Here is a 26,384-nt window from a genome sequence, read left to right on the forward strand (position 1 = left end):
CTAACACCCAGCCCACCAACCCACCAGTCTGAGACGACTCCATGGGAGTAGCTCTGCTGTAGCCGCCCATAGGAAGGCTGCTTGCATTATGAAGGGAATGTAGGGAAAACCCTCGGGAGTCTCATCCCAGGAACAGTCAAAACCATCGGAGAGCCAATGGGCTTAGGCTTGTTGGGGATCGGAACTGGTGTGGTGCTGAGGCGTCACCTGCTACACAGCAGCACTTGGGTCCCAGGCCCCTCGGGGTAGGCATGTGGAATGTTTTGTTCTATCATCTGCTCAACAAAAAAATCAATAGATGTAACGGTCTACTGGGGGGGAAAAAGTATACCACATGGGTTCCGAATCTGGTACTGCCCCCTTTTAGCAGAAGTGGCTTCTTGTAAGCATTTTGCACAGCTGCCCACCAAACTTTGACGTCAACTCGGTGAAATTTTTGATCGTTCCTTCATGCAAAATTCCTTAATTTGTAATATGTTTGTGGGTTTCCTTACATGTCCTGCCCATTTCAAATGCCCCCAAAACATTTCAATTGGATTTAACTTAGAGCTTTGACTACGCCAGTCCACCACCCTCCCTTTCTTCGTTTCAGGCCAATTCCTAGGTGTATTTGCTAGTGTGGCTCCGATCATTCTTGTGCTGAAAAGGTCCATTTCCAGATCACTTTCAATTTCCAGATGGCTTCACATTCTCCTCAAGCACAGTTTGATATGATGCAGAACTGACAGTTGAATCCATGACTGCAAGCTGCCCAGGCCCCAAAACAGAAAATGCCAATCACCATGCTTCACAGAAGGTATGAGGCTCTTCTCCTGAAATGCTGTCTTCAGTTTGCACCAAACATGTCTATTGCGATCAAACAATTCTACCTTTGATTCAACTGTCCAGATCACCTCGTTCCAGAAGGCCTGGTCTTCGCCTAGATATTCAAGAACAAACTGTCACCTTGCACTAATGTTCCTTATGGACAGCAAAGGCCTCTTCTGGCACACCTTACATGAAGATCAAATTTGTACATCTCTTTCTTATTGTAGATGTATGCACTTCTATAACAACTATTGTAGGAGTTACCTGCAGATCCTGTGGGGACATTTTGTTTTTTTTGGGGAGACTTCTTTTAGTATCAAATGGTCAGCTCTTCTGCTGAATGTGGTGGGCCAGCCAGTGCTGGACAAATTAGTAGTTGTTTAAAATCGAAAGCACTTGCAGATGATTTCCCCTACAGTGGAATGATTGATCTCAAATAATTTGTCGATCTTTTTAAATTCCTTGCCTGACAAAACCTTCTTTCTGGGGGCCTTAGACTGGTCTAGCATGATGGCACCACACCCATCAATGGCAAAGAGTACACCAGACCTCTTAAATAAGACAGCATCTACCTAGAAACACTCTAAAGAGCTTTTAATCTTTGACACCTCATCTGGAACAACTTATTCCAATTGCATGGATTTGAAATGGTGATAATAACGGGGTGTAATTACTTTTTCCACATGACAAATCTGCCATCTTTGTTCTTATCTAGATTATGAAAATAAACACAGCATGTCAATATTGTTGTATCATTTGTTCAAGTATATCACTTTTACTTCTAGGCACTATTCACATGAAGATCTAATGGTTGCCTGTTCAAATATGGGGTGTACTTACTTTTTCACTTGACTGTAAATAGATAGTATTTGTGTGGCCTGCCAGTTGGCAAGAAGTGGGCAAGCTAAAAGAAAAGACATCAACATGATGGCACAAGGAAGTGTGAAGTTCTGCAAAGGAACACCCATTAAATAGGGGTACCACCCAAGAAAAGTCCTATGTTCCAAATGAGTCTCTCCTTTAAAATCTTGTTACACTATACAGTGTACAGCGCCCTCCATAATGTTTGGGACAAAGACACATTGTTCCTTGACTTCCAGCTCTGCTGGACTGTTTAAAATTACAAATCAAACAATTCAAGACGTAATAAAAGTGCACGTGACAAACTTTCATTTAAGGAGATTTGTATACAATTCAATCACACTGTGTAGAAATGACCACACTTTGTATTCATCGTCCCCAGTTTCAGGGCAACATAATGTTTGGTACACAGCAATGGCAGGGTCTATTAACTCTTTCAGGGCTGAGGTTGACTTTTGTCAAAAGGAGGAGTTGACGACGGTAATCGACTGTAAACTTTGACAAAACCAACTGTTCTGTTTTACTGTAGTTGGACTCTCGTTGCTGGAAGGAAAGTTAGATTCATTGGTTTGACCGAGATCGCCTGCGCTCGTGTGAATAGCAAGGCGCAAACAACGGCAAAAATGTCACTGACATTTGGCGAGGGATTAAAGTGAACGCGTAAAGCAAAACACTCCGCGGAAGACGTTTTGCCTGTTATCTCTGAACTGGACTTGTCGAACTCTGATTTTGATACAAGTGGTTGAAAATGAATGTGAGGTTCCAGCTTCAGCTGATTGGTCCCCAGCTAATCGTTGTACTGACAGTGTTTCGCCAGGGAGGACTGCCACTTAACAATGATAAGAGGTAGAAACAAGATTGGAATGCACTGTGACTTTGACTCAGCCACGCAAAGACAGCCTGGCAGCAAGCCTGATGCATGTTTTTGGCCAACTGGCAGCCACAGCATGCAGCAACAGATGTGTTATGTTGATTTCTGTGTGAAACAATTGCTTTTCAGAAACTGTTTCTTGGAGAAAATATTCAGCCCTCAAAGAGTTAAAGCTGTCACATTTAGGACTTTGTCACGATTCCATGCAAAGACTGCTGAAAGTCTGTAATTCATAGACATCACTGGGTGCAGAGGGTCTTCTCTGGTGATGCTCTGTCTAGCCTCTAATGCAGCCATCTTCAGCTCCTGCTTATATTGGGGGGCTTGTCCCCTTACGTTTTCTCTTCAGAATATGGAAGGTCTTCTCAATTGGACTGAAATTGAGTGACTGGCTTAGCCATTCATGAATTTTCCATTTGTTAGCTTTAAAACACCTCCTGTGTTGCCTCAGTAGTGTGTTTGTTTCATTATCTTATTGTAGGATGAAGCGCCGCCCAATGAGTTTGAAAGTATTTACTGGAACTTGAGCAGATGAGGTATTTCTGTACACCTCAGAATTCACTGTGACACTGCCATTAGTGAAGATAAGTGTGCCAGGACCTGTGGCAGCCACACATACCCATGCCATAACACTCCCACCCACCATTAACAGCTGAGGTGGTCTGCTTTGGTTCTTGGGCAATTCCTTTTCATCTCCACACTTGGCTCTTGCCATCACTCTGATACAGGCTCATCTTTGTATTCGTCCATCAACAACACCTTCTCCCAGAATTCAGCAGGCTCTTGAAGTCAAACTGTAATCTGGCCATCCTGTTTTTGTGGCTGTCTAGTGACTTGCATATTGCAGGGTGGCTTCCACTGTTTCTCTGTTAATCAAGTCTTCTGCTGACAGTCGTCTCGGTCACGTCCACATCTGCCTCCTGGAGACTGTGTCTGATTTGTCAGACAGGCGTTTCTTTAGCAGTGTGAGAATTCTTCTGTCATCAGCAGTGGACGTCTTCCTTGGCCTACCAGTCTCTTTGTGATTACTGAGCTCACCAGTACATTCTTTCTTCTTCATGATACTCCGCTGAGTTGACTTAGGTAGCCCGAGTGTATATCTCTTTTCGTTTATTCTTTTTTTTGCAGAATTATAATGAGTTCTTTGATTTTCATTGGCACTGCTCTTATCCTCATGTTGAACAATGGCAACTGCAGACTCCAAAGGGTAGAAGCAAGCTGAGGTATCTTATGAAGCAATAAAACACACCTGAGGAATCACAAACAACAAATATTATGGTGCCCTGAAAAGGGGGGACCATGTAGAAAAAGTGTCATTTCTACACAGTGTGACCCAAATGTATGCAAAGACCCTGACATGAAAGTCTGCCATGTGCACTTTGATGATTAAATGTTTGATTTGTAATTTTAAACTGTGGGGCAGGAAATCAAGGAAAAAATTATTCAGATGTGACGTGCCAAAGTGCCTTTGGAAGTTATCACCATTACAGAATATAGTTTTCAAAAGATACATGTACATATTCTTCTAGGAAGTATTTTTATTGACAGTTCTTTTTATATAATTTGTTAAAAGCATATTTATCCTTATATATAATTTGATAGTATCCGTATGTATGGTGTTCGCTTCAATACCTCGACTCAATACAAGTTAGAAGCATGAGTAATGACGGCTGGGTATTAATAACGGTCATTGTTTAAATTTTAGCCGATCTCAGATCTGAAATGAGTGACGATCGCAACGCAGCCACAACAGCAGCAGCCGCGGAAAGGATACGTAGAAAACGAAGTCACATGACTGATGAGGAACGTAGACTTGCTAATGTGACCAGACGTACACAACAAACGGATGAGCAGCATGCGGCTACAAATGCTACTAACACTGAAAGAAATCGTGGAAATCGGACACAAAGGATTTTAGGCACAAATCAGTGCCATGATAACAAGATCTTTTCAGGGACTTAAAAAACAAATTAATTCTTTGCAGAGAAAGTATTGATTTCACAAACGCAGAATTTGTAGCCCGATTTGATCGGGCTCCCAGTCGCTTGTAAAAAATAAAACTAGAAACATGCTTCTTGCACAAGTACTCAAATACTTGAGCTCTACGAGCTTAAAGTGGCGTAGTGTTCCCAAACATGACCATCTGCCTCTCATTTGGACGTAACTGAATAATGAGTTTCTACCAGTGAGCCATTACAGTAAAGGTCACATTTTCTGGATATACAAATCACTCTGTGTTAGTTAGGGTCATTTGCCAGGCTGTGAATCCAATGTGAAAATCAAGACTGAAGAGCATTCAACAGAAGTAAGAGACAAAGTGATACACATGTAGAAGTTGGAAAAAGGGTAAAAAAAAATATCAATGTGCTTGAATGTCCCAGTGAAGACAGCTGTCTGTCAAAACTAAGCGCCCAGGCCAGAAGTAGACTGGGAAGGTAACAACAACACCTTTTGCCAACTAAACTTTTACAGACTGAACCAAACCCTTCCATCTGTAAATGGATTTACAGTTTTCTGGTAAACTGGAAACAATACGTTCATGTGGGCTCCCACCTCTCAGACTGTCTCCATATTAACACATGTGCCTCTCAAGGCTGTGTACTTTCCCCCCATACCTTATTCCTTGTACACCAATGACTGCAGGTCCACTGATCCTTCAGTTCAAATCATTAGGTTTACTGATGTCACCACCATTATTGAACTATGGGAACCTAGTTGGGACACCCGCAGGGGTGATTGGGAGATGGAGTCCGGAAGGGCAGCCCTGTTAGGGTCTCCCAAATGGATTCCCATACAAGGACCACTGACACCTGGCATACGGGGAATGGAAACACTCCCAATTTTCAGCTTCTACTGGTTCTTCCAGCATACAAGTCCAGCCGAACGTGAAGTTGTTTCCTTGTCCAGCCAGCCATCAAATTTGTATTTGTATATATATATATATATACATATATATATATTCATTGCATTCGTAGTCCAAGTCCCGACCTGAATTGTGTGGGTGGTTACCTACCAGGTAACGCTTGTGGTTAGTCTGCCATTCGGTGGACCAGCGAGAAGCAGATCATGGAATGTTGCATTACTATCAAATAATGCAAAGAGTACGCGACACACGTTTTGCCCTCATTTGTGCTCATCAGGCGTACACACTCTACTGCTCCCCTCTTGGAAATCGAACCTCGGACATCAGCATCAGAGACGAGGCCCCTTTACGCTGCGCCACGGCGTGTGGTTCGTTTATTTGACAGCCTGTAGGTCCAGAGTAATTACATTCGTTGCATTCGTATTCTATGAGTCCCGACCTGAATTGTGTGGGTGGTTCTGAGGAAAAAAATGAAATTAATCCATTTTGGAATAAGGCTGTAACACAACAAAATGTGGAAAAAGTGATGCGCTGTGAATACTTTCTGGATGCACTGTACATATATACACATATATATTATATACATACAGTATATATATATATATATATATATATATATATATATATATATATATACACACACACACACACACACACATATATATATATATATATATATATATGTGTGTGTGTGTGTGTGTTATGACCAAAACCTGAAGTTCAGCCAGTTCCCGAATTGGCCGGCCATTTCACATTTTGGCTGTGAGGTGTGGCCAAAGTTGGAATTACTAGAAATGACCAGTGTATATGCTACTTTGGCCGGCCATTTCACGAAGTGGCGAGAACTCCCTGGCCAAAATCCGATGCACTGATGTAAGACTGTCTGCTCAAGGTGTGAAGATGTTTAAAAACTTTCAGATGCAGATTCAGAAGTGAGTTTTCCATTCTGCACGAGTGACTGCTCAAGGCAGGTCTTGTTCAGAAAGTGGACACCACTTGAGACAGCCTTCCCCTCGCCCAAACACTAACCTTAATGTCAATAAAATAGGTCCCTGATGTTAAGTCACTATTTTAGGGCTAAAATGATAACAGAAATGTGAAACCTATTTATATACCTAATCTTAATTATTGTGAAACAAACAACCAAGTGGCGTCCGCTTTCTGAAAAAGAGCCACCAGGGCTACAACTCAATGCAATTGCACTACTACTAAGTCTGCAAGAAATCACTGCTCACGCCTTTTTTCTTCTGATTTTGGCCGATTGCCCCATGCCATTTTCGCAAACTGGCTGGCCAAATCCCAAAATTGAGGAAAAGATCGGACATTGGCCTGTCAATGTACAGCGATATTGGCCATTTCCCGATTTGTCCGGATACTTCCCGCTTTGGCCGATTTCGGGTGTTGGCCGTAACATATATATATATATATATATAGCAGGTGCCAGGAAGGAAGGACAGGTGTTCTGGCTGAGATAAAAGAAGGTTTCATTTCTGGCCAGGAGGCCATAATGGAAGGACCGGGCGAACGGGTTTACCAGGAGCAGGTTATTCCCTCACACGCAGCTGGCAGTGTTCCTCAGGGCTCACCTGATTAAGGCACCTGCAGGTTGGCATGGGAATTGAAGTCTGGAAACGCAGCACAATGAGCTGAAATTTATATCATCCATCTAAGTGAATCCATATCCAGAAGTGACAGCACTGGTTGACTCACTTTCAGCCTGGCCTGAGCTTTCATTCTATACATAATTATAAGCCATGTTGAAAGAAAGTAGGTTATTTCACATTCTGGAATGTTAGTGTTTAAAAAAAGCATTTAAGAACCTGCCTGGAGCCTCGCCTGCCCTGCCAAGATGTTAGCCGATGATGTGGTGACCTTTGTCTAAATGCTTAAAAGGCATACACAGCAGTTTAGTCCAATCAGTATCACTGAAAATGTCAGTAAATGGTAGAATGAAATGTCATTGTATTTCTCAATGTATTTCTCATTCTAAATGCTTACCTCCCTGGGCATTGTCCACAGTGAACCAAAGTTTAAAACGATTCGGGTGTCGAACCTGAAGCTCTTCCAGCTCATCACGTAGCAGGATATCATTCTGAGTCTAATGAAAATGAAAATAAAATAAAGAGAGGCAACAGTAAGACACAAGGAAGGTGACATGGGGTCAAAAAATGAGAAGGCGGGTCTACTAAAGCAGGGATGTTAGAACGCTTACTTCTTTTAACAGATCGCACTAAAATGCCCAAATTTCTTTGGTTTTTCCATACCCTGTTGAGTGGGCAGGTCTTGATAAAATCTGATTAAAATGCCAGTTCATCATGTGCCAACTGTAAATTGTGTTGAGTTGTAACAAGAAAAGGTCCCTACACTCTTGTCAAATGTGGTACATTATGTTCATATAACTGTGCTTAAATAATATTCTTAGACCTGCTCAGTCCAGTTCAGGATTGCAAAAGGGGCCAGAGCCTGGGTGCATGCATGGCAAGGACCAGCCCTGGATGGCACACCAGTCCACTGGAGGGCCAACTGATGTAGTCTTGGCCAAAAGTTTTGAGAATGACATAAATGTTAATTTTGCAGAAAGTTTTTAAAGATGGCAATTTACAGTGCATCCGGAAAGTATTCACAGCACATCACTGTTTCCACATTTTGTTATGTTACAGCCTTATTCCAAAATGGATTAAATTCATTTTTTTCCTCAGAATTCTACACACAACACCCCATAATGACAACATGAAAAAAGTTTACTTGAGGGTTTTGCAAATTTAATAAAAATAAAAAAACTGAGAAATCCCATGTCCATAAGTATTCACAGCCTTTGCTCAATACTTTGTTGATGCACCTTTGGCAGCAATTCCAGCCTCAAGTCTTTTTGAATATGATGCTACAAGCTTGGCACACCTATCCTTGGCCAGTTTCGCCCATTCCTCTTTGCAGCACCTCTCAAGCTCCATCAGGCTGGATGGGAAGCGTCGGTGCACAGCCATTTTAAGATCTCTCCAGAGATGTTCAATCGAATTTAAGTCAGGGCTCTGGCTGGGCCACTCAAGGACATTCACAGAGTTGTCCTGAAGCCACTCCTTTGATATCTTGGCTGTGTGCTTAGGGTCGTTGTCCTGCTGAAAGATGAACCGTCGCCCCAGTCTGAGGTCAAGAGCGCTCTGGAGCAGGTTTTCATCCAGGATGTCTCTGTACATTGCTGCAATCATCTTTCCCTTTATCCTGACTAGTCTCCCAGTCCCTGCTGCTGAAAAACATCCCCACGGCATGATGCTGCCACCACCATGCTTCACTGTAGGGATGGTATTGGCCTGGTGATGAGCGGTGCCTGGTTTCCTCCAAATGTGACGCCTGGCATTCACACCAAAGAGTTCAATCTTTGTCTAATCAGACCAGAGAATTTTCTTTCTCATGGTCTGAGAGTCCTTCAGGTGCCTTTTGGCAAACTCCAGGTGGGCTGCCATGTGCCTTTTACTAAGAAGTGGCTTCCGTCTGGCCACTCTACCATACAGGCCTGATTGGTGGATTGCTGCAGAGATGGTTGTCCTTCTGGAAGGTTCTCCTCTCTCCACAGACGACCTCTGGAGCTCTGACAGAGTGACCATTGGGTTCTTGGTCACCTCCCTGACTAAGGCTCTTCTCCCCCGATCGCTCAGTTTAGATGGCCGGCCAGCTCTAGGAGGAGTCCTGTTGGTTTCGAACTTCTTCCTCTTACGGATGATGGAGGTCACTGTGCTCATTGGGACCTTCAAAGCAGCAGAAATGTTTCTGTAACCTTCCCTAGATTTGTGCCTCGAGACATTCCTGTCTCGGAGGTCTACAGACAATTCCTTTGACTTCATGCTTGGTTTGTGCTCTGACATGAACTGTCAACTGTGGGACCTTATATAGACAGGTGTGTGCCTTTCCAAATCAGGTCCAATCAACTGAATTTACCACAGGTGGACTCCAATGAAGCTTCAGAAACATCTCAAGGATGATCAGGGGAAACAGGATGCACCTGAGCTCAATTTTTAGCTTCATGGCAAAGGCTGTGAATACTTATGTAAATGTGCTTTCTCAATTTTTTTATTTTTAATAAATTTGCAAAAACCTCAAATAAACTTTTTTCACGTTGTCATTATGAGGTGTTGTGTGCAGAATTCTGAGGAAAAAAATGAATTTAATCCATTTTGGAATAAGGCTGTAACATAACAAAATGTGGAAAAAGTGATGCGCTGAGAATACTTTCCGGATGCACTGTACATATACACCAGAATGATATGAAGAGCGATCAGATGAATTGCAATTCATTTCAAAATCCCTCTTTGCCGTGAAAATGAACTTAATCCCAAAAAAAAAAAAAACATTTCCACTGTTGTTGTTAAGAAGGCTACAGGGCACCCAAGAAAGTCCAGTAAGCGCCAGGACTGTCTCCAAAAGTTGATTCAGCTGCGGGCACCACCAGTGCAGAACTTGCTCAAGAATGGCAGCAGGCAGGTATGAGTGAGGCAAAGACTTTTGCAGGATGGCCTGGTGGGTGTCAAGAAGGGCAGCAAAGAAGCCAAGAAAAACATCAGGGACAGACTGATATTCTGTAAAAGGGACAGGGATTGGACAGCTGAGGACTGCTGGGGAAAAGTCATTTTCTCTGATGAATCCCCTTTCTGATTGTTTGGGGTGTCTGGAAAGAAAGAAAAGGCGTGCAGTGCTACCATCAGTCTTGTGTCATGCCAACTGTAAAGCATCCTGAGACCATTCATGTCAGCCAAGGCAGTGAGCTCACTCACAACACAGGGACCAAAACATCCTCTGAAAGCAACTTCAAACAACCATCCAGGAACAGTTTGGTGACCAACAATGAACAATCCAGAAAGGTGGAGCACCGGGCCGTAAGGCAAAAGTGAGAACTAAGTGGCTCGGGGAAGAAAACATCGAAATTTGGGGTCCATGGCCAGGAAACTCCCCATTGAGAACTTGTGGTCAATCCTTAAGAGGCGGGTGGACAAACAAAAACCCACAAATTCTGACAAACTCCAAACATTGACTTTGCAAGAATGGGCAGCTGCCATCAGTCAGGATTTGGCCCAGAAGTTGATTGACAGACAGACAGCCTGCCAGGGCGAATTGCAGAAGTCTTGAAAAAGAAAGAAGGGAAAACACTGTAAATATGGACTCGGTGCATAAACTTCATGTCAATGTCAATAAAAGCCTTTGAAACTTCTGAACTGCTTGTAATTCTACTTCAGTCTACCATAGAAACATCTGACAAAAACATCTAAAAACACAGAAGCAGCAAACTTGGTGAAAACCAACACTTGGGTCATTCTCAACACTTTTGACCCCGACTGTATGCATGTCTTTGGAGGTGTGACTGAAAACAGGACTACCAGGAGGAAACCCAGAGAGACACGGGTCAATTCCACAAAGAAAATGAGCAGGCTAGGATTCAAAGCAAAGACTCTACAGATGTGGAGCAGTATTTTCTGACCAGTAATTAATTAATTCTTTGATATTAATTAATTCTCTGCATTTATATAGCGCTTTTCTCACTACTCAAAGAGCTCAGCAATTGCAGGTTAAGGGCCTTGCTCAAGGGCCCAACTGAGCAGAGTCTCTTCTGGCATTTACGGAATTCGAACTGGCAACCTTCCGATTGCCAGTGCAAATCCCTAGCCTCAGAGCCGCCAGTATGCCAATAATGATATTTTTTTCTTCTTTCATTTTAAGATTTACGGTAAAACCAAGAATGTAAGTAAGAGAAATACTAACAAAAAAAAAAAAAAAAACTTGTGAAGATTCAAAGTTTTACTTTGGGGTGAACAGCAGGGGGTGAATGTGTGGTTCTCTCTTTTAATCTCCAGTTGGCTTCAGGTCATACAATAAATGACAATGCCAACACACATAATGGCCATTATCTGGGTTTGAGTTAGCTGATTTCCCAAAATTCTCTAACCACAACTTTCAATGGTCTTGTTCATGCATATTGGAGAGACTCATTACTCTAGTGTTATCTGTCACTCGTCTAACTTGCATGTCTCTCAAGATGTGGCAGGAAAACTGGAATACTCTCAAGGAAAGCTCATAGACATACATGAGGAGAACATACAATCACCACCCAAGCAACCACTCAGCATGGAATTGAAATCTTAGATGCTCGGTCCATGAGGCAGCAGCTCCTATTATGCCATTATGCTACAATATACCCTGCTATATTAGTCCTAATGTAATGTTATCCTCTTTAATAAAACCCACGTGTGCATCCAGTGTCCGTGTGTGTGTGTCTTCTGGTGAAGTGCGCATGCGCGGGGCACGGTACGATGCTTCAAAGCAGAGGCTTCAAAGGCCGCATGACACGTCACATGACAGAGAGGGCGGGACCTATAAAATATCACTCTGCAGATCCAATTGGATTTCAGTAAATGAGGCAAGACCTAAAACATAAAACACGAAAAATCCAATCGGGTACTGAGACGCGGAGACCAGCTTCCCCATTGTTGTGCAAGTGTTCACTCTAAAGGATGTCAGATTTGCGATTAAGAAGCTTGGCCCGGTAAAGTGTCAGTCATTGAAGGGGTTTCCCTAAATATACGAATTTTCATGATATTACAATACGATGACTTTTAAAAGTAGATTTATTTTCGTGCACATTACATCAGTTGCTGGGGAGAATCTGCTGATTGCCCACCGTTGTGACAGAAAATTAAACGCATTTTACGGACAGCAAAGCCAGTATTACTGTCAGAGAAAATTACAGGCATTTTACGGGAAAAATTTAATGAAGTAAAAGGTCCCTTGCCATTTAATATAGACTGTTCCTACTAATGTTTATGGACTACTGTTCTAGCGCCCGTTATTGTAACGGGCTTAATGTCTAGTAGTATATAATTCCGTTCAGTGTTAAAATAGTTAACTCTGCCTAATGCCTCATCCAGACATATTTGAACAGCTCTCAGGGTTTACACTGAAATGTGTTACTCACTAGCTGTTCAAATCATTCTTTATGCAGCTCAGCTGATTCAAAATGCTGCTGCAAGAATTATTACAAAAACCAAAAAGTATAAACACACAACTCCAGTTTTCAAGTCCTTATACTGCTCAGTTTTGCTTAGAGCTGATTTCAAAATCCAGCTTTTAACATATAAAGCCTTAAATGGCCAAGACCCTGCTTACTTATCTGAACTTATCAGTACTTGCAAACCAGAGCACACATTAAGATCTCAAAAGAACGGCCTAAGAATGATTCTGAGGATAAATAAAACAACAGTGGGAGGCTGAACTTTTAGTTACAGGACCCCAAAGCTGTGGAATGGTCTGCTGGTTAATAATATAAGAGGTTCCCCTTCGGCCTAAGCTTTTAAATCAGGCTGAAGACTTACGACTTTAGTCTAGCATACCCTGACTAGAGCTGCTGATTTGCTGTGCATACTGCATCTCTGTTTGTTAGGTTATCTGTACAAAATATAAATAATATATTATACTGTTACTAAACCTCCCCTATTCTGTTTCTCTTCTCTGCATCTTGATGTGGCACTCGGTGCCACTCCTATACTGCCAAACTGCTCTCCTGCCTAAGGAAAAACATCTCAGATAAAGGAGCATTAGAATCATTTAATGGAAAGAATTGTTTCTATCAGATTAGACGGCCAGCACAGACTTTAGAATACCCAGGAGGGGTTAGGCGACTAATTGGTCGAGATCTCCAGGACTTTGACTGTGTCCGACTTTGTCTTTGACTTTCTCTTTTACAATTTTCATCCCCTTTGTTGTCAACTGGCATAGTTCAATAATTAATTAATGTACAGGTATTGTTGGTTCCTATTTATGTTAATCAGTATCCAGGCTGTTTTCTGTGTGTTTTAGCAAATCTGTACTTTTATACGTACTAATCCCTGCATTTAGTAGTTAATCTAATAGCACTTCCTAGGAGTGAATAGCACTCTGGACAATATAAAAATACGTTGTATTGTGTATCTTAGCAGTTTGTTTCAGATTTCCTAAAGCTGAAGGGTAAAAAAGGATTCCCTGTTTTCAGTCTTGAGTGTACTTTTCCTTCAATTTCACCAGTGGCCTTAAGTAATGATTAACCAGTTAACAGAAAAAAATGCCATGTAGCAACTGTTTTAATGGATTTGACAATCCCTCACCTAGACTACTCTGTTCAAAACCTAAAGAAGTCAGAAACACATTTACAGACACTAAAGTGCTGGCAAGCAGTGTTGCATGATTTATATTGTAACGGCCGACCCCTTACCCAGACCGGTCACTACACTACCAACACTTATTCCTTGGATTACCTGAGGTTTCTTACTCTAATAACAAGCCATACTCCTTACAAGGTGTCTTATTATTTCCCCTCAACATGATGAAATAATCAGAAAACAGTAAATAGATAGATAAAATCAAACACTGATATACTGGAAAATGAAAAGACAGACAAATATTCAATAATATATATATATATATGTGCTCGCAAAACACCACTATCCCAAAAACACCAGTGACTAATTATTATATGAGACACGAATATACAAATATTTTACATTGACCCTCCTTTGTCCCTAAATAATAAAAAAAAGCACGTAACACAAATACAAACATGGATTGGATAAACACAGCAATTGAAAATGTGGTGAAAAAGGTGTCCAAAATAAAATCCAGCAGTATTGAAACTGGCTGTAGTGATATTGAAATTCCTCCTGACAACAAAACGACCTCACCGTAAAAGTCCTGGCAATGGTTGGAATGAATTCGAACCCCGGGGTTTCTTGGCTCTGGCTGTCGTGATGTAGGATCAGTAGTTGAAAAAGCAGGCAGTGGAATAATGCAATGATCGGCAGTGATGAGTTTGATAAATGGATGGTTATATTGTCTTCTTTTCGCTCTCGATTTGTCTCCTTTCTTTCTCTCTCCTCGCCTTCGCTCCTCTTTTTTAAATATAGAAATGTCCTGGATGTATCTGGTGAATTAACAGGTGCTTTCCATCTCGGGGCTGCGGTCTCTCTCCATCATCCGTCCCCTCTGGACTTATGGGGACAACATTTATTGATGCACACATAACGGACAGTAAACGGGACGATGAAAACAAAGCGCACTCAGCACAAACATACAACATACTATTATTATGTAGCCCCGCTACAATATCAAACAGAGCATTTTCTTGATGGTGTACATGCATAAGTTCAATTACCTCTATAACCCAAATATTAAGCTACCACTTCTCTCCTGTATTTGTGTGTTAAACAAGGTGTACGATACCTAACTCATTCTCTTTACCAATGTAACAATGCCTCCATATGTAATGTTAAGAGGAGAACTTCAACTATTTCTTCCTGACTAGTACGCCCATTCCAAACCCACAGACTTCATAGCAAGAGTGTCTCACAGGATCCTCTGAAATGGTATCCAGTGTGAAAAACATACTCCTTTTAGCTGTTTAAAATATACGCATACATAAACATGAATCTATATATATATATATATAAAAGCCAAATACCACTGAGTCACTCGTCATAATAATAATAATTCTTTACATTTATATAGCGCTTTTCTCACTACTCAAAGCACTCTCCACACATGGAGGACCCGGGAAGCGAACCCACAATCTCCTTACTGCAAAGCAGCAGCGCTACCACTGTGCCACCGGTGAGGATCATGAAATCTCCCAAACCATGAGGATTTGGGACTTGAAATTTGGAATGTAGGTTACCCTTGGCCCATAGGTGCTCGCTAAGGTTTTAAAAATTTCGTGGTCCAAGCACATTCTGTCTGTCTGCTTTTCATGACAGAATTACTTAACGGATTTAGATCGGGTTGTTTTCTATAGTTTGCTTGAACTTTCCGGTTGATTTTGCGACTTCTCTCATTGCGCTAAGTACCAGAGTTCGCTTGCGGTACCGATGTATTTATGCAAATCCGAATGAGTGGCTGTGGGCTTAGAGCAGGGGGGCGGGGCCTTCCTCATTCACTCGCCAGCGTCTGTTCAAGTTAGTGTACGTCTCGCCACGTGTTGGAGTGCACCTTGCCTCCGCTTAGCTAGCGATACCTGTTTGTTCAGCAGACATTATCATCTAGGTGCTCCCTAAGGTTTTAAAAATTTCGTCGGCCAAGCGTGTTCTGTCTGTATGTCTGTCCGCTTTTCACGAGAGAATTACTTGACGGATTTAGATCTGGTTGTTTTCTATAATTTGCTTGAACTTTCCGGTTGATTTTGCGACTTCTCCCTTTGCGCTAAGTCCTAGAGTTCGCTTGTGGTACCGATGTATTTATGCAAATCCGAGAGAGTGGCTGTGGGCCGAGAGCAGGGGGGCGGGGCCTTCCTCATTCACTCGCCAGCCTCTGTTCAAGTTGCTCTATGTCTCGCCATGTGTTGGAGTGCACCTTGCTTCTGCTTAGCTAGCGATACCTGTTTGTTCAGCAGACATCATCATCTAGGTGCTTGCTATGGTTTTAAAAATTTCGTGGTCCAAGCGCGATCTGTCTGTATGTCTGTCTGCTTTTCACGAGAGAGTTACTTAACAGATTTAGATCGGGTTGTTTTCTATAATTTGCTTGAGCTTTCCGGTTGATTTTGCAAGATCTCTCATTGCGCTAAGTACCAGAGTTCGCTTGCGGTACCGATGTATTTATGCACATCCAACAGAGTGGCTGTGGGCCGACAGCAGGGGGCGGGGCCTTCCTTATTCACTCGCCAGCCTCTGTTCGAGTCGCTCTACGTCTCACCATGTGTTGGAGTGCACCTTGCTTCTGCTTAGCTAGCGACACCCGTTTGTTCAGCTGACATTGTCATCTACAGATTGTTAAGGGGTAACGTTTGACGTTTTTGAGAGACAGATCAGAGCTCCGTGTGTTTTAGATGGTAGCTGAGGATTGCCCGAGATATCACGGGCCGTGTGCTTTTCTCCCGTCAGAGCTGAACACAATCAGATATAGTGGCAACGTCTATTGATTTTTAAAGTTTGTCCTGTTTCATTACTATGTGGGCATAGCCACGGGGTACAGTTAGTTTCTATATAATGGTAAGATCTGTCTAACTAGTAAGGCATTACCAGTTGCTAAGGCACCACCACAGCAGACTGCCTCATAGAAAATACTCTGACAAGACTGTAAATAACTCTGGCGGTGGGAGAGATAAGACATATCAATGTGAATGGTGCTGCAGTGTGCCATGTTTAGATCCTGGCTTGGGCACTGCCTATGCGCAGTTTTGGCATATGCCATGCTTTTCTTTCCTTCTGTACTCTTGCTTTGCTTCTACAACTTAAAGGCATTTGTGTTTATTTAATTTGTGATTGTAAGTTGGGCTTGTATATGTTCTGTACTGGACTGGAAAACCATACTTTCTTTTTTGCCTTGGATCTATTTATTGCTACCTGGGATGGTTCACATGTCCACTACACAAGACTTTCTTTGTTCAGCTTAAAAATACTTCAAAATGAGTGTTTTTATTAACATATACCAGATGCAGAGGAGCTAGCACATTCATTTGCATCAAGCAAGAATAACTTGATTTTCAGGCTGGTCAAACTGTTTCCATTACTTCTCCATGACTGATTTAAACAAGGTCAGAAAACATAACAGAAGTAGAAATACAACAATAACTAGCATAATTATGGCTTCCCATTAGCATTCAAATAAACGTTACAACTGTATTTGTAGAAGATAAAAATGCCAATAGTTACTAAAGTTATTAAAGCCTGCTCTGCAGTCACTTGCTGTAAGTAAGATACGGACCTACTTTAAAAATCCCAGACTAAAAATAATTAGTTTGATGACAGGGCAATTTGCTAAGGGGCCACTACCTTAATGTTGTACTTGTTAATGTTACTGATGTCTCATAGATTTTAGCTTTCATATCAGCTCTGAAAACCCTGTGTACTTCTCTTAAAGCGTGGAGGCTATGCACGTTGTCTATTTAAAAATTATGAGATAAATCACAATTTCCTATTACACTATGTATTCGTCTGTGTTTAAAAAAAACTTGATTCCGGAAATATCTACAACAATGGTATTGTTCTAGTTGTTGAAGGACACCAAGGAGGTCTTCTGCTTTGATTACAGACATAACCAGGGATTTTGTGACTGCTGTCAAGACTGTTTGATGAAGCCCACACCTTTTATTACAGCTTAACCTCTTCTTATTGCCCTGTGATGGACTGGCGGCCTGTCCAGGGAACGCTCCTGCCTTGCACCCTATGCTAGCTGGGACAAGCTCCAACAACCCCTGCAACCCTCGTCTTGGATTAAGTGGGTTAGAAAATGGCAGGACATGATCTCTTCTTGTGGTTAGGCTTCACATGCCCAGATCACCTCAGCCTATTTCTTTTCATCCCTAACTAATTGCCAAGACAACAGTCCTTTCTCTTAACTACACAATTTTTGTCCAGCACATTAAAAGCTCAACATGGCTGACGTCTTTCTTATTTCATTCCCCTCTACCTTTACTTCAAATTAGAATGTTAGAACGCTCTAGACGAGAACAGGTCATTCAGGCCAACCAAGCTCGCTAGTCCTGTCCACTTATTTCGTCCAGAAAAACATCAAGTCGAGCTTTGAAAGTCCCTAAAGTCCTACTGTCTACCACACTACTTGGTCGCTTATTCCAAATGTCAATCGTTCTTTGTGTAAAGAAAAACTTCCTAATGTTTGTGTGAAATTTACACTTAACAAGTTTCCAACTGTGTCCCCGTGTTCTTGATGAACTCAATTTAAAATAACTGTCTTGATCCACTGCACTAATTCCCTTCATACTTTTAAACACTTCAGTCAGGTCTCTTCTTCATCTTCTTTTGCTTGAAATGTAAAGGCTCAGCTCTTTTAATCTTTCCTTATAACCCATCTTCTGTAGCCCTCTAATCAGCCTAGTCGCTCTTCTCAGGTAGGTAGGTAGGTAGGTAGATAGATAGATAGATATGAAAGGCACTATATAATAGATAGACTGTCAGTCTGACTGACTGACTGTGGACCTTTTCTTGTGCTGTTATGTCCTTTTTGTAGTCTGGAGACCAAAACTGCACCCAGTACTCCAGATGAGGCCTCCCCAGTGTGTTATAAAGCTTCAGCAGAACCTCCTGTGACTTGTACTCCACGCATCAAGGTGCTATATAACCTGACATTCGGTTAGCCTTCTTAATGGCTTCTCAATACTGTCTGCCAGTTGGTCATGTCGAATCCACTACGACTCCTAAATCCTTCTTATAAGGTGTACTCTCGATTTTTTGACCGCCCATTGTGTATTTAAACCTCACATTTTTACTTCCTACTTGTAATCCTTTACATTTACTGACATTAAATTTCATCTGCCACAAGCCTGCATGCTGTCCAAGTCCTTCGGTGATGATTTAACGGATTCCCAATTATCTGCTAATCCACCTATCTTGGTATCATCAGCAAACTTAACCAGTTTATTTCTTATATTCTTATCTAAATCATTTGTATTTATTAAAAACTAGGGGGGCCAAGCCCCCTGGCACCTTCGGTGCCCAATCCCCAGTTGCGGACAGAATATTAGTAAAATCTGTAAATGTACAAAATAAAAATGATTAATTATTGTAGTCAAAATCATGAAATTCTTTTAAATAAAAATTATTAATTATTGTAGTCAAAATCATGAAATTCTATAAATATGTAAAAGAAAAATTAATTATTATTTAACGAAGTCAAAATCATGAAATGAGAATAAAATATTTACTCTCTTAAGGAGATTAAACTGAGGTCCACTATTCTCGATGAGTATTTATAGGAGACTAAATAAACAATCCATTCATTTTAACGGACATTCTTATAGATAAAAAAAAAACTTTTTTTAAAAAATGACTCATTTAAATAACAGGAAAAATCAGGTGAAAACTAATGTGGTATGCAATGGGTCATCGTAACCCGACCTTCAGCTAACTAAATCACCTAAATACAAACATTGGTGTTATCAATAGATATTTCTTTAATAGTTTGTTCCTGTGAAAGAAAGCTTACTCGATCAAAAATAAAAAACACGACTTTCTTGATATTTTAGTTTATAATTTAAAAACGGAATAAGAATTTGAAAATCTAACAAAGTTCAATAAATTCTGAAAAGAATGATACCAAACATATATATGTGGGTTTTAAAATAAAGCCGGATTTAAAGCGTGACAAAGAACATCACATAAAATCGTTACACAAAATTGTTGCACTTTTAGGCTTAGGATTTTATATATGTAGAGTAGATAGCAGCAGTCCCAGCACTGCCCCCTGCTGGTCACCACTCTTAATGTCACCCAGTTCTGATTTGGTTCCTCACACCCTCATCACCCTCTGCTTCCTGTATCTGAGCCAATTCTTCACCCAACTACACACCACACCCTGAACTGCCACTTCTTTTAGTTTGATGCCCACCCTCTCATGCGGCACCTCATCAAATGCTTTCTGAAACTCGAGTTAAAGAACATCATAAGTGCCACTCTGCTCATATCCTTTTGTTTCTTCCTCATAGAATTCCAGCCTGTTAGTAAAACATGACCTCCCTCTTCTGATCCCACGCTGACTGATCCTAATAACTCCTGTCCTTGCCAGGTGTTGCTCAATTATTCCTTCCATTAATTTTCCTGTGATGCGTGTTAAGGTTACTGGCCTGTAGTTGCTTGGATCTGCTCTGTCACCCTTTTTATATAATGGGGTAATATTTGCCATTTTCCAGTCCTTCAGAATCTCTCCAGTGCACAGTGACTTACTGAAAATATGTGTCAAGGGTATATATGTTTATATATGTTTACGTACGTACTCGCTATTGTTCCTTTACCAGACTTATCACTCCTTAACACCCCATAAAATTAATCTTACAGCTTCGATACCAAGAAAGCTTGTTTAGAATTTAAGAATGGTTGGGTAATAAAAATAATAATGAGAGTACTTAAACTAAATAAATTAAGGTCTTAGTACTAAGTGCTACCGCTTCAAGGATGAAGCTTCTCCATTTTCCACAATGTCTGTTTGTATTTTTCTCTCACTTCCTCAAAAACGTGTGTTGGTGGGCCCTTCAGTGGTCTGACAAGAAACCCACAGCTGATTCCTGCTTTGCACCCAATGCAGTAAATTCCAGTACATTACTTCAATTGGATTAAGCAACTTTAAGAATGATACCATTTGGAATAAAATAATCACATAATTGGAGTTTTTGCACCCTCTAGTGGTCATAGTATAAACACACCATCACACACAGTTACTTGATATGTCTGAGGCGTTTTATTATTATTTTTTTGGTACGTAAAATACCAAGCACAGAATATGACTTTATGTTTTTATTTAGGGGTGGCACGGTGGTGCCGTGGTAGTGCTGCTGCCTCACAGTTAGAAGACCTGGGTTCGCTTCCCGGGTTCTCCCTGCGTGGAGTTTGCATGTTCTCCCCATGTCTGTGTGGGTTTCCTCCGGGTGCTCCGGTTTCCTCCCACAGTCCAAAGACATGCAGGTTAGCTGCATTGGCAATCCTAAATTGTCCCAAGTGTGTGCTTGGTGTGTGGTTGTGTGCCCTGCGGTGGACTGGCGCCCTGCCCGGGGTTTGTATCCTGCCTTGTGCCCTGTGTTGGCTGGGATTGGCTCCAGCAGACCCCTGTGACCTTGTAGTTAGGATATAGTGGGTTGGATGGATAGATGTTTTTATTTATTTCTGTTGCTTAGATTAGATAAACTTTATTAATCCCACAGGGAAATTCAGATGCATACAGCAGCAGAAACATAAAAAACAAGGATACACTTTTTTAAAAATTGCAATTATTGCTTTTACTTTTTAAAAAAAATTTTAGCTACTTTTTTCTATGAAAATGTGTTATATAAATGAATGGTGCTATTAAATAATTTAATAATGCTGTTTTTAGTTCTTTATAAACAACATTGTAGATCAGTTAATCATTTATAAATCATATCTTATATTGGGTAGTGTAGACAATTGGCATGTACATTTCCTTATCTATCATAAAAAAAAATCCTGGGAGGAAGACTAAGGAGACGAGACGTGATCTTCTCGCAAGACAATTTGACATCCCGCGAGACAAGGCAGTGAGACAACATTTAAAACAAGTTCACGGACATCTAACCTAGCAGTTGTTGGAATGCTTTTGGCAGACACGCTTCACATGCTCCCAGCTCTTAAAACAACGACAAGTGACAAGCAGAACATGCAGCTCGCCAGCAGTAGCAGCAAGCTAGCAGATGATCTGACTGCTTCTCCTTAGCATGTGTTCATCCGCACCCCCTTCACAATGTGAGCAGCAGAGACGCAAAGTGGCAAAAGGATAGCTGCTGTGCAGTCTTTCAAATGATTGACGCGAAGCGCGACAAACAAAACACGGCGCTCGCCAGCAGCAGCAGCAGAAAGCCAGCAGCTGATCCAACGGCTTCTCCTTAGCGTGCGTTCAGCAGCCCCACTTTCACAATGTGAGCAGCGTTATATGTCCTGCGAGAAAAAGATGTAATCACGTACGGGTCTGGAAATAAAGGACAAGTATTGTTTTTACAAAAGTTTTACAGTAAAAGTGAAAATAATGCATATGTAACAATTCCCATGAAAATAACAATCTCTTTAAATTGTATATCCGGTAAACCAAACCCAGGGGGTGGGCGAGCGAAGCCAGCAGGGGGTGGAGCCCCCTAGTTCATTTGAAGAGCTCCAAAATTAAAATGAGCAAAATGATCACAAAATCATAGTAAATGTTGTCAGAACACGTGGCCTGCATTTCACCAAGGGGTACGTAACATTTTTTTGTACTTTGTTGAAGCTTTTTTATCTATCCATTTGTTTGAGAAACACTTTAACTGTTCAGGGTTAGTGGGACTCATCTTAAGAACATGGGGGTAATGAAAGAAAAGACACCTCCTCTTATGACTTTAAATTTAATAAAGCTTAAAAGGCATTTCAAGTGCAAAGGCAACTGTACATCACTTTTAAAACAACTGAAAAAAGTATAATTTCTGTGAATATTAATGTCAAAAAATAAATCTCTGCTACACAAATAAAAAAATTTGACAGCTACTTTTGTGTTGACTAACCTCTTCAAATGAGGAAATCTGTTTATTCTATAATCAAGCTGACTTCCCCTACATGCATCACTGGAATAACTAATGAACACATGAAAGGTTGGACATCAAACTAAAACAAGTGGCAGTTCAGGGTGATGTTTTTAGCTGGGGGCAGAATTGGCTCAGACACGGGAAGGCAGTGGTTGATGGGAGAGGAACCGTATTAGAATTAGGAGACGTTGTTATTGATAGATAGATTGATAGATAGATAGATAGATAGATAGATAGATAGATAGATAGATAGATAGATAGATAGATAGATAGATAGATAGATATGAAAGGCACCATATAATAGATAGATAGATAGATAGATATGAAAGGCACTATATAATAGATAGATAGATAGATACTTTATTAATCCTAAAGGGAAATTTACATTTTAATAAATATAAATGATTTAGATAGGAATATAAAGAACAAGCTGGTTAAGTACAGATGATACCAAGATAGGTGGAGTGGCAGATAATTTGGAATTCGTTGAATCATCACAGAGGGACTTGGACAGCAGGCAGATTCGTGGCAGATGAAGTTTAATGTCAGTAAATGTAAAGGATTACATGTAGGAAGTAAAAATGTTAGGTTTGAATACACAATCGGAGGTCAGAAAATCGAGAGTACACCTTATGAGAAGGATTTAGGAGTCGTAGTGGACTCTTAAGCTATCGACTTCCCGACAGTGTTGAGAAGCCATTAAGAAGGCTAACAGAATGTCAGGTTATATAGCAGCTTGATGTGTGGAGTACAAGTCACAGGAGGTTCTGCTCAAGCTTTATAACACACTGGTGAGGCCTCATCTGGAGTACTGGGTGCAGCTGTGGCTACAAAAAGGACATAGCAGCACTAGAAAAGGTTCAGAGGAGAGCAACTAGGCTGATTACAGGACTACAGAAGATGAGTTATGAGGAAAGATTAAAAGAGCTGAGCCTTTACAGTTTAAGCAAAAAAAGATTAAGAGGAGACCTGACTGAAGTGTTTAAAATGATGATGTGAATTAGTCCAGTGGATCGAGACGGTGACTTTAAAATGAGGTCATCAAGAACACGGGGACACAGTTGGAAATTTGTTAAGGGAAAATTTCACATAAACATCAGGAAGAACGATAAACACTTAGAATAAATGACCAAGTAGTGTGGTAGATTGTAAGACTTTAGGGACCTTCAAAACTCAACTTGATGTTTTTTTAGAAGAGTTAGGTGGACAGGACTGGTGAGTTTTGTTGGGCTGAATGGCCTGTTCCTGTCTTGATTGCTCTAATGTCCTAATTGATCAGCTAAACAGACAGACAATTGAATTGTGGGCTCTCATTTGTGTGAGGTTACGGTTTTATATTTATATTTACTTCAGATCAGTGCTCATTTTCACACTTTAAAAGAGATCCTTTTCTTTGACTAACCTGATTAGCAAATAGTAGAGAACAGTGGGTTTTGTCTTCTGGGTCTTTCAATATCGCACGGATCAGCTGAAGCATCGGAGTGATTCCTGAGACACAGAACATATATGGTAAGTATCATATTCAGCTCCTTCCTTTAATTTTGTGCAACAACCTCCAAGCATTAAAATAAATCCATGAACATGCAGTGACATAGGAGAGCAGAAGTGTGGCTACAGTAGGACACCACAGCACGAAAGAGCTTATGGGCCACAAAACCCTAACTTCATATAAAATCTGTGGTTACTGGTCATTGTGGATAAAATCTCAAACACGAATTTCCACTTCTGAACTTGTGAGGGTGCTTCTAATGATTACAAGATGGACCATGATGCTATCACCCCTTCATCCTCCTTAGTTTGTGTTATACAGTAATGCTTAAGAATAAAAATACAGTGAATGAACAGAGTTTAGCAGCCAGGTGTATACAGTAAGTATATGTATGAAATATCCATGCACATATTACATACCAGTTCCACCAGCGATCATGCCCAACGATCTAACACACCTTCTCTCACCAGGTAACTTCTTGTCAGACTGCATGATAAAGTCCCCTAAAACAGCAAAGACACGTAGTAAGAAGAAAATGTGACCATTGCAAAATGTGCTTGAAAACACGACTCTAAGGAGGAAACTACACAATGCAACAGTGAAATATCAATAAATACACAAAACATCATTAATTCAAATGTTCTTAACAATAAAAATGATAATTGTGAAAATTATTTTAGAACTAGCCAACCCGCGGCATAGCATACGCTGCATAATTATGTACTGATGGGTCAACACTCCCTGAAAGACACAGTTGTCCAAATGGGGTGGGTTTGAGGATATGACTGTAGGTGAATGAAAAGATGGAACTCTGGAGAGAGCAACATACAATTGTCCATGACTGAAAACGGGATACGCACGACAGAGCCCCGCCCACCAACTCTAACCCTCCTCCCGCGTCATGCTCATGTGCCTGCATGCAACACCTCACCAAACACCGTCTCAGTCGCTTTCGTCTCTGCTACAGTCCACATGCACCTCTGAGCCACATTGACTTTTCATTGTTCTTTTCGGTTCCGGCTGGTTTTAGCGTATCCCATGGTCTCGTGCCATGGTCGGCTGGTTAGTGAATTATACAGGGAAATCCGGGGAATAAGGACAGTTTGTGAGGGAGCAGCTGCGATAGTTTTACACTCCAGTACATTGCGGTGAATGCTGGTAACAGTCAGGCGGGCGGGCAGGTGGGCAAGCCAACAAAAACACTATGCTCTTAGTATGGTATGAATCAGGTTTTTGTGGACAAAGGTTTTCCCCGTTCCTGCAGAACCATCTAAGAAGAAGCATGTTTGTCGCGGATGGGAATTGCTGTATGCAGCGTGTAAAACAGTTTGCGTGGGTGGATGCGGTCGTGTGTATCCCATGACGCGGGAGGAGGGTTAGAGTTGGCGGGCGGGGCTCTGTCTTTGCGTGCGTGCGTATGCCATGGTTGGGTGACTTGGTGGATTATATATAAAAAAGCAGCCGGAACCGAAAAGAACAATGAAAAGTCAACATGGCTCAGAGGAGCATGTGGACTGTAGCAGAGACGAAAGCTATATATATATATATATATATATATATATATATATATATATATATATATATATATATATATATATATATATATATATATATTCACTCTTTGCAATAGAGAGTGCAATTCTTAGCAAGACGAATACTGATATTAAGTGTTCAGTCCAGGAAACTCTACTCACTTTGAACCAGATTCACTTTTAATAATATTAATAATAATAATAATAATAATAATAATAATGCATTTTATTTATAGGGCACTTTACAATAGTAGTAAATCTCAAAGTGCTACATTAAAAGTTTACACAAAGGCAAAGCAAGATAAAAACAGAGATAAAACAACAATAATTATAGCATTCTTGTTAATAAGCTTTCCTAAATAGAAAAGTCAATCTGCTGTGTTCTTAGGTTCTCTGGTAGGGCATTCCAGAGCCGTGGAGCAGCCACTGTAAAGGCTCAATCACCCATTGTATGAAGTTTGTTCACAGGGGGGCGAAGGTGGTAGGTATTTGCAAGACGAAGGTTTCTTGTAGTGGATTGTAATATAAGGAGTTCCTCAAAATATTGTGGAGTATTTCCATGAATACACTGATGAGTAAGAAGACAGAGTTTGTATTCAATATGGAGGTGAAGAAGGAGCCAATGAAGTGACCAAAGGATTGGTGAAATGTGTTCATATTTCCGCACCCTCATCAGGATCCCTTGCAGCACTATTTTGAATTTGTTGGAGCTTTTGAAGGCTCTTGTTGGATACCCCGATGAGGAGTTCATTACAATAGTCCAAGCCTGGAGGAGACAAAGGCAAGAACCAACTTTTCAGCATCGCAGAGGGAGAGGTAGGGACGGAGTTTGGTTATGTTTCAAAGATGATGGACATGTATATCAAATGACAAATCTAACTTGACACCCAAATTTGTAACAGAAGGGGAGAGGGTAATGGTACGGTCAAAAAAGGAAATACAAT

At 41.0% G+C, this 26,384-nt stretch overlaps 1 protein-coding gene across 2 annotated transcripts in view; it reads right to left on the minus strand.

Moving 5' to 3' along the window:
• Nucleotides 1-26,384, minus strand: part of LOC114647789 (NADH-cytochrome b5 reductase 3) — a 71,235-nt gene that overhangs the window by 3,052 nt on the left and 41,799 nt on the right. For both annotated transcript variants that reach the window (XM_028796426.2, XM_028796427.2), the window contains exons 6-8: nt 24,328-24,411; nt 23,822-23,907; nt 7,401-7,500 (exon numbers count right to left, since the gene is read on the minus strand). In XM_028796426.2, coding sequence (XP_028652259.2) covers nt 7,401-7,500; nt 23,822-23,907; nt 24,328-24,411 — 270 coding nt within the window. The remainder of the gene's footprint in view (nt 1-7,400; nt 7,501-23,821; nt 23,908-24,327; nt 24,412-26,384) is intronic.

The sequence above is a fragment of the Erpetoichthys calabaricus genome, chromosome 3 (assembly GCF_900747795.2).
Source record: "Erpetoichthys calabaricus chromosome 3, fErpCal1.3, whole genome shotgun sequence".
NCBI lineage: Eukaryota > Metazoa > Chordata > Cladistia > Polypteriformes > Polypteridae > Erpetoichthys > Erpetoichthys calabaricus.